Below are 15,345 nucleotides of genomic sequence, written 5' to 3' on the forward strand. Positions count from 1 at the left end.
TATATTTAATAATTGCGCCGGGTATTTAATGTTCGGCTCCGCCCGAACTTAGGCTTTCTTACTTGTTTATTTTTGTTTTTTGTTACCTACCTACTTAAAATAGTCTCAATTGTGGAATATTTAAAAATATTCCTTAACCTGATGGTAGGCTATGTAGCCCTGTACCCTAAAATTAAGGAATAAGCTTTTTTTTAATTATTTAGTACAAAAAAATGGGTTAGGCCTCTTCTGCTCTCACGGCCTCATATATGTATATAGCCAGTAGCTTGCTCATGGTGCTGCAAACTTCATTGGAACCTTGAGCCGAAACTGCCTGAGTAGTTCACTAAGCATCTCTCTTTCTTTTACTTGCCGTTAACGTTATAATTTGCCTCATTGTTATCGCCTAAAAGTTCTAGGTATGTATGCACATACATACTACGTTAGGGTGATCCAAGAAAAAGTAAAGTCGGAATTTTAATGCCGTCATTTACATAGGAACACAAAAATTTCGCAAGTTGTTTTATTTTGAAGTCAAAGAATATTTAGAGGTCGCTCAAAGTTTTTATACAAAAAAACAATTTTTCGCAGAAATTGTATAAAAGTTAATATTAAAAACGGTTAAATACACAACTGAGTATTATTGCCAGAAATTTCCTGAAGAAAAATAGCCTTTTCCGATGGAAAAATATTGCTTTTCACGATTTTTTTCGCTACATGAAATACCTTCCTTTTATGCGTTTGAGCGGCCTCTAAAAATTTTCGAAATAACAAGTAAAAAAGTCTCAGTTCGGGCAGATACCCGGCGCAAGTATTAAATACAGTTTTTTTTCACCTTTCCGAAAACTACCGCTACATGGTAAGCAGAGGTGGTTTTACCCCGATTTCAAATATCTTCTATAAACTTATATATATAAGTGGGCGGTATCATGCTTATTTTCCAAAATTCCATAATAATGTTATTTCTTTTCAAGTATCAATTTTGAGTAAACTAGCGTCCTTAAATTTAGAAATATCGAAGTTTAAAGCATTTCTGAAATTTATCGTTTTATGAAAAGTGGGCGTAAATTTAGTCCGATCTCAATAATATAATTTTCAACATTTTGCTTTTATGTCACAAGCAAAATAATCGTATCGAGTTTGGTACAAATTGAACGAACGGTTACCGAGATACACACGTGTGATCATAAGAGGGCGGTGGTGCCACTACAATTTTCCCAAAGCTTACCATAAACGTATTTTTTACTTAAGAATTATTAGAAACATCCATTTTGAGTACATTAGCTTCCGTATTTACTGACTTATCGAAGATTTCGTTATTCCCTAAATTACCGTTATATGGGATGTGGGCGTGGTTATCGTCCGATTTAAAAAGTTTGCACTCATTTGTTACATTGTACCAAGGTCAACAACTGTGCCAAGTTTGGGAGAAATTGGTGGAGCGGTTACCAAGATATACACATAAAATCATAAGTGGGCGTGGCTATGCTCATTTTCCAAAAATTTGTATTCCTATTTTTCGTCTAAAAGTGATTTTAAATACCAATTTTGAGTGAATACACTTCAGTAGATACTAAAACATCGCCGTTTTCGTATTTCTGAAAATTACCGTTAAATGGGAGGTAGCCGTGGTTATTGTCCAATTTCGCCCATTTTCAATACCATCCGTCCTACGCTGAAAAGAAGTGCACATACCAATTTTTGTTAAAATATCTCAATTTTTACTCGAGTTATCGTGTGCACAGACGGACGGACGGACGGACAGACAGTCAGCGCTTAATCGATTTCTTTTTTCATTCTGATCATTTATTTATGTGTACATTTGTCTAACTCGATTCGTTTTGCCTGTTACAAACAACTGTTGTGTGAAAAAGTTATAATTCCCTTGTGCACAAGTGCGTTCGGGTATAAAAAAGCAGAGGTATAATTTTTTTCGATATAGAACAATCGTAGGGGGCCACCCTAATATACATATATACATAAATGCTCCTCTTTGGTGGTAGGCGAATCGGTACACCATTTATTTATTCACCTATCTATCTTATCTATTTATCCTTCTTAAATACATACATACTTATGCAGTTCCCCAAGAAATAAATCCAATGCACTTGATGCGGTTAAAAAAAAAAAAATAAGAAATTTAAGTGTAACGGTTAATTATGAGAGCCCGTAAACACGGCAGGCTGGTTAGGTTTGTAGTCAGTCGGTCAGCCATAAATTTTACAATAACAATTTTGTACAACAAATATGCTAATGCAAAACGCGTGCTGAAAATCATCTGTTATAATTTATTTGTCGACGCTACTTGATACAGAACAAGCCCCCAAGCGGCTGCATGCAGCTTTTGTATATAATGCAGGCACGTCTGTTTATTTACGTACACGCCGCACGCTTGCAAATGTTTGTGTGAATGTGTATTTACAAGATTTCCATAAATAAACAAGTGGCGGATGGTCGAAAAAGGCAATTTAAAAACTTCTCGCCTTACACGAATTCTCCTCTTGACGCCCCTTTGCCCTTGCAAACGAACTCCCAACGCTTAGTGTTTGCATTTTCAAGTTATGGAGTATACATATGTACAACGGGATCTGGAATGCGGAATTGCGAAGCATTACGCTGCATGTGGCACAAGACGAACGCTACATACTGCACCCACATATCGATTGCATACACTCGTGCATGAACTGGCTTTATTTATACATACATACATATATTAGGGTGATCCCAACAAAATAAAGTCGATAAAGTCAGAATTTAAAACTTTCACCCCCCTGAGGATTATTCTATATCGAAAAAGTATACCCCCTGATATCAAAATATATTCTTCAAAATACATAGGGAAACACATTTTTCTTAGAAATGGTAAAGAATCAAACAATAATACCCAATTCTTTATTTTTTTATTTTTAAATATTAATCCCCCCAAAAACTTCAAAAATGCAATGGGGGGTCCCATAAAAAATCGTTAATATCAAAAAATGGGTTAATAAACAATTAAGTATTATTCCTTGAAGTATCCTGAAGAGGTACCGACTTTTCCGATCTAAAAATATTGATTTTCAACTGTACCATTTCTACGAAAAACTTTTTTTCCCATAAAAATGCATGGAAAACTTTGAGTGCTTTGAGCCGCCTGCAAATTTTTTTTTTTATTTTAAATTAAAAAACAAAAAACAAGGGTATGTTGTGATAGAATACAAGATTGCGCCAATAGAGCTGAGAGCAACTGGCCGTGACGTCAAAATATACCAGAATGAGAGAGCAAGACGAACTCGACAAGAAAAAGAAGAAGCATCGAACAAAAAGCAGTATTGCCAAGTTTTGAATTTGAAAAAGCACCCAATTTTTATTGGTTTATTTTATGGACTTTATATGAATACATAATTTTATTGTAAGGATGCCGATTCAAATTAATAAAAATCAATGTTTCTTGCACAACGGTCGATTTCTTCTGTCATGATTGAAGGTGCTGCACATATTTCGTTGTCGCTTATGATTGTCACTGTGCCATGATTTTGTTTAAATTTTTGTAAAATTGCTTAGCACCCTTACCATTGCTATACATTTTGCTTCCATTTTTTTAAGATTTTCTAATTTGAAGTCTTCAAACTAAAAACAAAAGCACCAAATACGCACCAAACACAAAACTCAAAAATTTTCGCGTTTTGAATACCCACTAAATTTGGTGCGAAAAGCATCAAGTTGGCAACAGTGAATGTAAACAAAAGTATATTATGACGCCAGCGATTGGGTGGATGCTGTCAAATCGAGAAGAGAGGGTTAGCGGTCCGCGAATGGCGCGACCTTTATTTTCTGGATCGTGGGTATGTTCTTTCCGATATAAAGCAATCCCAGAAGATGAGATCATTAAAATTCCCACAACTTTTTATCGCATGACTTTTCGTACCACCCTAATGTGCATAGTAAAGCAATTCAAAGTGCTTACAATTGGCGTATAAAGACGCCAAATAGACTTTTGTAATAAATAAGCACTTTCGCTGCTACAGTTTGAATGCCACTGTTTAGCAAACAAATTAATAGAGTACTTACGCTAATTTCCTCAAGGCGGCGCTCTAGGGCCTCAATAGATTTCTTATCGTATGGCTTCTCAATTAGATCGTTTATGCGTTTGAGACCTTTCGTGACGAGTTCTTCTAGATCGATGTTAAGCTTTTCAAGTGTAGAACGTGGACTGGGCGTATTGTTGTCATCGGTGTGTTGCGGCACGCCAGGTACTTTGGATCTGAAGACAGAAATTTAATTAAATGACATTTCTAAAAACACAAAGATTGAATTATTGAGTTTACAAGTGACTTTAGTTATCTGAAATGTTTCCGAAAAATTTAAAAATCTTATTTTCCTGCTATTTTTATTTGGCTATAGTTGGCTCTAATTTGCTTCTGTACACATGGACGAACGCTCGGCGAAAACTTGGATTGCAGGGTAGAGGGTTCTTCTGTTCTAATCTACCATTGTCCGATGGAAATTCATGTGGGATGATTCACTATCACCACGAAGCTCCTCTGCAGCTACTGTAGAAAGGAAAACGGGGTGGCATCATCCCAACTTCTGGTACTCAACCGGCTTAGGTTCACGAGCTTTAGATCTCAACAACTTGGATCCCACTGCTTTTTCAATTCCAAGGAGTTTTCGAGAATTGAGACTTAATCTACTTGCCCCGTTCAACCACCTTCTCTTTTTTGACTCTGTTTATTCTCACATTTTAACGGTAGCAGTTGGAAATTTGATTTTTGAAATTTTTGCAAAAATTTACGAAAATAATCAGCTAACTCAAATTCGAACACTATTTTCAAGGCAATAATATAACAACTTAATCCTTTTTATTATGAAAATTTAATCAGCTTGCTCAATCAGTAATTTTCTTGGATATTTCTAAGACCAACCTGGGACCAGCAAATTCAATACTTACTTGGCTTGCTGCACCTCACGGAATTTCTCTCGTAATATGATCTGTGTTTTCATAACTAAACGGGATAGATTTCCCTGTTTGCCGTGAGTCTCTAGCACCAAAGAATCGCCTTGAGAAATCAAGGTGGCGGCATCGGGCGCAATCAAGAGTTTCAAGTCCTCAATGGCGCTGCGGAGTGGAGTAATTGAAAATATATTATATTTTAAAAAAACATGAAATCGCTTACCTTTCGCCCTCATCGCACTTTTGAATCTTCTCCTTCGTCGCCTCCATCTTTCGTATCATGTACTTAGCCATTTTATCGAACGTTTGGACGCGTTGATCTAGCGGTGCACTATCGCGGAAGCTCAAAGGACTCTCTGAGTAAGGACTCTTTAAGGTAATGTTCGAATCATCCATTGACGTAGCTGAGGGGAGGACTTTGCTATCTAAGAAGTTGGGTTTTTTAGTGCCGGGCGTCTCAATGCGACTCTATATGACAGTAAATGGAATTCAGTTAGCTTGTTCAGCAGATAATTACTTATCTACATTCTCAATTAAAACTACACCTAAAAAACTAATCCTGAAAGCCAATCGTAATAAGCCTTTTATTTGCATGTTTAAAATGTCAGTATATCTTTACCGTATCACTATCGGAATCAAATGTTGGTGTCATTTCTAATGAGAATCTCGGTATGTCTTCATCATCGGAGAATACCAATGGTTCCAAGTCGTAACTTGCATCTTTATCGGCACCATAAAAACTGTCGCGTACTGGAGACTCCACTGCACATGGCTGCTCTGTTCCATCACGAGACTTGGCTTTTTTAGGTGACAGCCCGTCGTCCAGTGTGAGTGTAAGTTGACGCCAACGCTTTGGTTGTTTCGGTGGCGTATGCGTTGCACTTGAAGCTTCATCTCCTTTCGCCGGTAGCTCATCTTCATCCTCCTCTGAGTCACGTAGTATATCACGCTCACTTTCGATACGCTTACGTTTCTCATCGAATGAAATACGCTGCTTCTCCACCCGCAAGAAAGGTGTGCTTGCATTGAGTGGCTGTGTATTACGCAACTCCACGTCATCTGGTGATAGCGGTGAGTGTGGTGGTTGCGGTATAGGCGATTCGCAGAGCGAGCGTTTACTTTTGCTACGCTGCACCTCTTTGCCATCGGCATCAATGCGCATCGATGAGTCCGAATCTTCAGAGAGATCGACAATTTGCACCGTTTCCACGTATTCCGGCACGAATGGTTCCACACTCTCCAAAATATTCACCGTGTCGACAATCTCACCAACTTGCGGCTCAAAATCAATATTTTGCACAGACATTTTATCATGTGGCAAATTACGCTCGCGTATCTCCACCACCCTGGCGTGCTGTTCGCCCTTGCGACTTCTGCGTTTAGGCGGTTTTGCGGGTACGCTCTCTGTAGTTTCAATTGGTGTTGAGGTTGATATGTGCGAAAATAGAGTGCTAGATTCAGCTAGACGGAAGGTTTGTGGAGGCAGAACATCGGGTAGCACTTGAGTGACAATGGCTTGATCGGCTGTGGTTGAAGGCGAATCATTTGGTTGCTGCACTTCCACTGGTGTCTGACTTGTCTGGGATTTATCGGGCTTTGTTGGTGTGTCGCCAACGTTCTGTGAGTCATTTCCACCTGGTGTGCGTGCACGTCTTTGACGCACAGTATCGCTAACAACAACTATTTCTACATCGGTATCGCCGTTTTCAACAGTTTGCGGTGTTGGTGCAGTTTTAGTCAAAGTTGGTGTCGCAAGGAGCTTTGTCAACTCGGAATTTTCATTAAAACGCGTTTTTATAGCGTCCTGTGACGAATAATAATGTGGTTTTGTAAAATCAAGTCAAAATCGAAACTCTCCAAAAAAGTCTCCAAAGTGTGGAGACTTTTGTTTTTAGACCGAAATTTACTTTAGAGCACAAGGTGTAGCTTTAAAATTAATTTAGTATGATTTGCATGGTTTCAAAACAAATAATTGACGTTTTAGACCCCGAGTTACATATTATTAAGAATATCGATACGATATTCATACATACATACATATGCGATGAACTTTTTTTATATATTAATCTGGTTTTTTATTATTACCAGTTAATGAATGCTTAAAATAATTATTTTGTTAAAGGATTTTGCATGGGACAATTACATTAAGATTTTTATGCGTCATTAATTTTCCACGGCCGAAAGCTATGAACAATTATGATTCAATTGGCACCCATCCCACAATAAAATCTACATTAAGTTCAGTACTTTCATATTAAAAGTGAATATACAGAGAATCATTAAACTTATTATAGTACACTAAGATGACACCAACAAATGTTTCCATTTCAGCTAGATGGTGATACGGTGATTGGCTTTGAGGATGAAGGTGGTTTTATTATTATTATAATATTTTTTTATTAGGCATGATTTGAAAAGTTAATTTGCCATGGAATGAATTAGTGTATTTTAATTAAACGTTGCGGGTGTTTAATGGGATTTGCTGTGTGAACTAGAGGCATACATATGTACATATATACAAACGTGAGTATAAATAAATATAAAATTATAAAAAATATGTTTTAGGCAGATGAGTATTTTATGACTACCTATACATACAAGTACTTATGTACGTGGATAGTGTTGATTTTTTATTGGATGCATGAAATGACCTAAATTCATTCATATTATTTTTTAGTTAGTGGTTGACATGAGAAAATTTTAAACTACAGCTTTAAAGCTTTTTAGATTTACATATACATAGTTAAGAAAAGAACAAAGTCGCCAAGTCCCACAAGGTGAAATGATAGCTCGCCAGATGGTGAACCAATTGTCAAATACTAACGCTCGACTAGGTCCAAAAGGGGAAAGCAGCAAACATAGTCAGCCGCGTCAAACCATCTGTTATCATTCTTTCTCCTGATAATGAGGAGGGTAGGAACTTGAATATTTACGATCATAAGGGCTTCCACAAAGTGTATAGGAAGAACCACTTTGGAACTTAGCAAGCTGATAAATCGAGATATTATCCCAAATAGCCCATGTGATGTCCACGGATTAAGAAACACAAAACCTGACGTACATTTTCGTTACGGACTTTTACGCAGTACCTCCTGAAGGCATTAAAATATATTTTTTTCCACATGCGCTTCAGTTGTGGTTTCGAATTAGCACTTGTCTTCGTTTCGATATGAAGTCTTAAAATGAAGAGACATTAAAACAGGGATCTTTCAGTGTCGTATCTTCTCTTAATAGTCTTAGCTTTTATGTATCTCTATCTCTACCAGAAAACATTCCCTGATCTTATAATTTCATGAATTTCGGCGCCGAGTATTGAAAACGATGGCTTGTGCTTTAGAGCTTCTTAATAACACGGAATTTTAGTTTTTCGATAAAATACCAATGGGAGTTGAACGAAAAGAGTTTAGCTGGACTAAGACATATTGGTTATGCTGCAGGAAAAGCATGGGGCGCATCTAAAAACCTGCCAGAACACCGCACTTAAGATTACCATGGGATGTCGCATGACCCCTATCGAGCCGCCAAAAAATCGTAGCATCAAAGTTAGGGCGGGTCTTTGTCGAAGGCGTCCTGACCTGGAGATCAGATCGATTTTAATGACCAATATAGTAACACGACATTCGCTGAGCCGGAGGGACTGCAGATATGTTGAAGATGGCATTCATAGAGAGTCAGTTTGCAACACATACTCAGCAGATAAAAATACTAGATGTTCGTCGTGGAACCCATGTTATTCATAGCCAACCACTTTGTGGATACACTACTTATCCGAAATCAACTTCAACATCCTCAGTTTCCCAGCAAAAACTTTTTTGTTTTTGGTAAGCGCTTACTTTTTGTATCGATGGAGTAACGCGTTACAATACGCCTCAAGACACAATATTCACTTCTCGTTTTTTAAATTTCTCGCTTACCTCCAATGGCATGCCTAGGTTAAGGTAATGTGTTCTGTAAACTAGAGGGTATGTGGTGAATTCCGAAAAGTGCTTACCAATACCCTCTAGTTTACAGAACAACGCGTTCTTTAACCTGGGCATGTCATTGGAGGTAAGCGAGAAAGTTTAAAAAGAAAGTGAACATTTTTGTATTGTAATGCGTTACCCCATGGATACAAAAAGTAAGCGCTAAGGAAGTTAAACTATGGTTTCTAAGGCTTTGGTAAACATGGACGTTAGCGCTCCGGCGATAGAAATGCCTGCGGTTATTTGAACCTTTGTGAGTTTAAATTAAGTGAGCGGCTTATCCAGTGGCATCAAAGAATAAGATAGAATATATGACTGCTGACTACAATCAGTGCTTTCTATTAGGTTTAAGACCTCACTTCTTGCCTATGTCCATTTTGCCGGTTTAGAGCGCAGCTACGGCTTCTCCGGCTCCTTACTTAAACGTTGCGTTGGCCCAAGTGTGTGATTTCTTTTGGAAGCAGGCAACAGTGCTACACAGTTTAGTGTTGGAAGTTGATATGAGAGGTTTCTAGTTTTCCTCGTAAAGATGAGAGTACCCAGAACTATAAGCAGAGAAATAGTGCTCACAGTTCCATTCTAAAGGAGTGGGGAGCGTATTTTCTCTTGTGGAGTGTCTTTTGCCGTATACTTGGTCATATGAGCTTCACCTAGAACTGCAAGAATTGTACTCCGATTTGAGTGCAGGCTAGAACAGTTATCTAGGGCAATACTAAGTTTTAGTTGCTTAAAAGACAAGGCTTTTTCGATATTAATCAGGTTAACCGTTTCGTTTGAAGACCGCCGTGGCAAATGTCCGCTGGAACCAAGTTTACTCGGAATCACAGCAGATTCTGCAGTAATCATACACAGCTCAGAATTGGGGTTATGGGAAATTATCGCTTTGATAGCTTTGTTGATTTCTTTAGTAAGAGTTTGAAAGTCTTAATAGCAAAAGATAGATTCTAAATTTGTTTGCCAATTAAATTACAATTTAATCACAATTGAATTACTTGTTATACGATGATAGAAAGATAAATGAAAGCGTTTGGCTGGGCATTAGGTTGGTACAAAAATGCATGCGAGGAAATAAGTTTAAAATGCAAAGCTCCCACCCCCTAGAATTTTTCTAAATGAAAAAAATAATACCTGTATTTTTATTTAAGAAAATTATATTTAGAACTGCTTCAAAGACCATAGAGTTTTCCATGTATTTTATATGGTGAAAAACGCATTTTCGTAGAATCGGTATAGAATTCTTGAAAATTAATATTTTTCGGTCGAAGACTCAGGAGTCTTTCAATAACAATACTTAATTGTTTATTTAACCATTTTTAATGTTAACAGATCACCCAAAAAAATGTAATGGGGAATCCATAAAAACAGTTGGTCTTTAAAAATAATGATATAAACAATTGGGTATTACTTTTGGAAGTCTGCTGAAGAGAAACAGAGTTTTCCGTTGGAAAATAGTGTTTTTCCATATAAAATACATGGGTTCATGAGTTTTTAGGCAATTCTAAAATCATTTTTTTAACATAAAAACACGGGTATCCTTTTTCCGTTTATAAAAATTCTTAGAGGTGAGAGCTTAACAGTTTAAACATTTTTTTGAACCACCCTACTGGGCATACTTGTAGCTGTAAAAAGTTAAACGAAATATGTGAAAAAATACACACTGAGGCAACAAACAGGAATGACTTTAAATCGAAAAAGAAAGCTACAAACACTACGAGTATATATTAATAGCAGCAAAATACATCAAATTAAGCACTAGAAAAGCGGAAGTGACTGTGAGAAAATAAATAAATAAAGAAAAGACATCTAATGAATAAGTGAATTGCTCTGTAATTTCCAATGAAATGAAGTGGAAAAGTACAAATAAAATGAACGAAAGCACGCACGCTATGAACGCAATTACAGGGACAGAGATACAAATATATGTACACAGAAAGCATAGAATTCGCGAAAGGATGAGCAAAATCTAGATTAAAGGCAAATATACCTACATACATACATATATATAGAAGCTACTTATAATAATGGCTGTAATCTAAGAGAGAGTAAGTGAGTGCGAGTGTATGTGTGAGGAAATATAAATAGAAAAGCGTGATTGGTTATTTGCGAGCATTTGTAATTACAAGTAAGTATTATTAATTACTTACCACCACAATGGCGATTACTTGTTGCTGCAGCTTCTCTATATCCGGATTTGAAGGCGTATTTATCTGTTTCAGCTCATGTTCCATGGCTCTATGCGCAAAAAACGAGAAAAAAAAATAAAATTAAATTTTAGGCTTAAAATATTCGCAAAAAAAAATGTGCACCCAAAACTAACTTCAATGTCTCTGCCGATATGTTATCCAAATTCTGCAAAGTTGACTTCATTTCTGTTAAGCGTTTAATAACATCGGCGCTAGTCAATTTCATGTAGATCGTCTTGAGTTCATCAATCTTCTGTCGCGTATCCTCCATGCATGATTGATCACAGGATTTGCTATATTCCTCATATAATTCCTCACAACGTTGCAGCAGATCTTCGTATTCCAAGAAACAAGAATTGCGATCTTGCTTCTCTTGTAGCGATTCGAAGCGCCTTATAAGCTGATCAGCAAGATCGAAGTATTCATCCAGCTGGTGTGCCAATTTGAGTAGCGTCTCGAGGAACACTTTCGATTGTGTGACATTCTCGCCAAGCGCATTGTAGAGATGTTTAAGTGCGTCGATGCGTTGACTAAGTTGTTTGGGCGAGCGCGTAAATTTATCTTCGCAAACTTTGCGACCCGTTTTGATAGTGCTCTCGATCTCTGGTTTAATTTCGGATAGTGTGCGATAGATTTGCTGGTGAATGAAGATGAAATACGTTAAAAGAGATATTTATTTATGCGAACTTGAAATTCAAAAAAATAAATATACATTCAAACTCCAGATGGCGATCTCGATCACACAAAGAACAATACATTTTGATGTATCTATAGTCGAACCGTTTATGAATGAATGAATGAATAGAATGAATTCTGTTACCAGGGTCTTTTTTAATTTATATGCAAAAGATCTTGCAAGTCTTAGTCACCCTTGTTCTAATACAACTAACTACTCTCTGACTCAGAACAACTGTGGAACGGTTGGAACCCAGTGGACGTACCTAGTCTTGTCTACCCTTTTCCTTCAATTGTGAAAGTAAAGGATTTTAGTAGAGAAGGCGCTGTCAGATGAATATCTATACTGACGAATTTATGTTAAAGGGAAGATTTAATTTAAGCACAGGACCATTTGTCAAAACCAGGACAAATCCTGGCACAGCTGTATTTTATGTCGCTTCGTTAGACTGCACACTTTCTAAAAAATCAGCTTATTTCGAAAGACTGCCGCTGCCAATGCCACTGCGGTATTGCATTTTGGGCTTTATGTGAAAAATTCATATACGGGGACGAGAGATCACAAACGGTATTTTCTACCATTGCAGTAAATGCCAAAGTTCTACCAAAGGATATGGAGACTTCCGCCCTTGTTAGAGATGTAATATGAAATAAGCATCAACGATTTCGCACACCATCTATTAAATACTATAATCGCTCAAACAAACTTACCACACATTTCTGATACTGCGCCTGTACGGTGCTGGGCCCAGCCGAAGCTACGTCCAAAACCAATGTGGAATGTTCGACAGCACGCAACTCAGCCACAGCGCGATTCAAGCGTGACTCGTACGCCGGTTGCGGAGCTGTACACTTATTCAGCTTCAGTTGACACGACTTGAAGCGCAACTCCATTAGGTTCAGCTTCTCCTGTAAACGATTGGCTGCCTCAATTTTGCCATTGCGTGTGTGTTCAGCAATGAGTTCGTCAATTTCTTGGAAGCACTGCTTGTTCGATTCGAATTCTTTTACTAAGCGCTGTAAAAATAAAAGATTACATATTAGAACCTGTATAAATTTCTCTCTATCCCTACCCCTACAAAAACTACCTGAAAATCATCCGGCAGATCCTCAATGGTCACATCATTCTCCAGATGTTCGGTGAGTATCTCATCGACGCGCGTCAGCCACGCTTCGAATTGCACCATGCATTTCTCGGATTGTTCAGCCTCGCTCACCTCCTTCTCCAGTATTTCGGTGCGTTGTTTGGCACGCTGTTGCAGCTTAGTCCAACGTTCCACAATACCATCGATTTCGGCGCGTATCGAATCCGCCATAAATTCATTTTCAATTAGCTCGTTGCCAATTTCTTGAATTTTCTCCACCCACTCGTCGGAGTGCGCACGCAGCACGTTTTCGAGATCCTGTAAATTTAGTTAATTAGCAGAGTTACACACTTTTTAATTGACTCAACAAAATACTTACATCCAATTCCTCAATGATCTCCTCAGCGTCCGCGTTCTCCGGCGTGCTGCCAATCTTATTCTCCAGTCGATCCAGATAACCCGATTCGGAGACCATAAACTTCTTGAACTCACCCAGCTGCGTGGAGATATGCTCGAGTAGCGCTGTTTTCGCATACACCAGCGAAGTGACCTCCGTCCAGCGCGCGCTCAACCGCGTAAACTTCTTCGGCAGCTGCGCATATTTGCTGTCCACTTCTTCGCCCGTTGTTTTCAATTCGTCCATTTGCAGCAGCAGCTCGCCGCCAACTTCGTTCAACTCGCGGAAACTCACCGACTCACGTTCGCAGGTTTCCTTGAGTGTTTGGAACTTACTTTTGATTTGGAAGAGTTCATTTGAATTGTTAATCTCAGAGATCTTCGTCTTCGGCGTATTTTGCTCGAGTTCGTTTAGCCACACTTCCGTCTTAGCCAGACTTTTGAACACTTCTTCGGCTTTGTCCAGCACTTGCGTGCGTTTCAGCGCCTGTCCTTTATGCAGCTCTTGCACCTTTGTAAAGAACTCATTCAGTTCCTTAATTTGCGCGAGCAAGTGCTCACGATGCGCCGACTCTGCGTCCTTGATGAGTATCTCGCTGAAGTTGCGTGCGCTTATCACATCAATTTCGATCTTACGCAGTTCCATATTCAACCGATTGCTATCGCCTACTGTCGCTTGCCCATTCAGCGGCTGCTCTGTGTTTTCAGCATCGTCCCGCTTGAACTTCGCCTCCAGCTTGCGCAGCACATTCAATATGGCATTATACTCGGCATTGAAATGGTTGAGATTCTCAATCGCCGTCGTTTGCTTTATTACGCGCTCGTTCAGCTGTTCCGGTATTTTCGCCCAGTTCTCCTCGAACTCGGTGCCCATTGCATCGGGGCGGCGTTGGCAGACATACTGGTAGTCCGCTTTCAACTTTTCCAATTCATCGACAAGCGCGTTCAATTGCTTCTGTTGCTGCTGCATGGGCGTCAAGTCAGTGACGACCACTTTTACACCCGCCACCTTCGCTATGAAGTCCTCCAAACGTTGCAGGCGCTCATTGACTTCGTCCAGTCCACCCTTCTCTTGTATGAGTGTGATGATTGCGCGCTTCATGTCGCTCCAACTGTCGTAAAATATGTTGAAATCCTGCTTCCATTCATGCAAGTCATCACTCAGCGTGGCGGTAATCTCCTTTGCGTCGGCTATTTCGCTTGACAGCGATTCCATGTGACTCAAGCGTTGCTCTAAGTCGGACTTGCTCGCTGACAGCGAGTGCTGCTTGTACCAGTCTCGTGAATCAGCAAGCACTAACTTGAAGCCAGTCAAGCTGTTGTAGAACTTCTCCTTGGCTATTATTTGTGCTGTCTCGGATTTCTGCTCGACGATGCGTTTGATGAGCTCCGTAAAGCGCTCGTCAATCTGTTTTATCTGCGTGGCCTCCATAATTAAATTCCGCTTCAGATCTTCCTGTTCGCACACCTCAAATAGCTGCTTCAGCTCGCTGGTTAGTGGCACGCGCTTTGCGACCTCTTTCTCCAGCGTTATTAGCATTTCGCTTTGGTTGCGCAAGCTCTGACGATGCACGCTCTGCAGGCGATCTTCGCAGTCGTCGAGGAAGTTAAATGTCTCCATTATGCGCCCGGTGAGCAAATAAAAATTATCGGAGCTGCGCAGCTTACGCTTCTTATTGCCCTCCGGTGACGCTTCTTGGTAGGCGGTCGTTTGCGGTTCTTCATCCTCTTGTCCGGCTTTCGTATTCTCCTCGTTCATCTCATCCCTTTCCTCACCAAATTTTATGAGCATCTGAAAGTCTACCCAGCCATCTGGGCGCACCACGCGACTATCGTCATATGACGCACGATCGCGCCCGAACTTGAAACCCTTAGCTTCGATACGATCAGTCTGTACTTCAACTATCTGTTTTAGCGCGTCCAAGCGATCTTCGAAACTCTCCAACTGCACCAGCACGCGCTCACCCTGATCATCGCCTTCCTGCAGCGAAGCAGCCACCATTTGCCGCAAGTCCACTAGGTAGCGCTCCAACTCTAACAAGTCCTTGGCGCAATAGTTCAGGTCATTCATGCGCTTCGTAATGCCACCCAGATCGGTGACGTCCTTACTCTCCATTGTCTTTAGATCTTGT

The 15,345-nt window shown here is 39.4% G+C and overlaps 1 protein-coding gene across 1 annotated transcript in view; it reads right to left on the reverse strand.

The window, feature by feature from the left end:
- LOC118745587 (dystrophin, isoforms A/C/F/G/H) overlaps positions 1-15,345 on the reverse strand; it is a gene marked incomplete at its 5' end in the record, with an annotated part of 547,153 nt that overhangs the window by 521,678 nt on the left and 10,130 nt on the right. Inside the window, 9 exon segments of the mRNA XM_036479124.1 lie at positions 4,030-4,222; positions 4,910-5,077; positions 5,136-5,380; positions 5,532-6,716; positions 11,019-11,106; positions 11,192-11,694; positions 12,444-12,749; positions 12,821-13,135; positions 13,197-15,345. Coding sequence (XP_036335017.1) covers positions 4,030-4,222; positions 4,910-5,077; positions 5,136-5,380; positions 5,532-6,716; positions 11,019-11,106; positions 11,192-11,694; positions 12,444-12,749; positions 12,821-13,135; positions 13,197-15,345 — 5,152 coding nt within the window.

The sequence above is a fragment of the Rhagoletis pomonella genome, unplaced genomic scaffold (assembly GCF_013731165.1).
Source record: "Rhagoletis pomonella isolate Grant_MI unplaced genomic scaffold, Rhpom_1.0 Rhpom_scaffold_00001, whole genome shotgun sequence".
NCBI classification, from domain to species: Eukaryota; Metazoa; Arthropoda; class Insecta; order Diptera; family Tephritidae; genus Rhagoletis; species Rhagoletis pomonella.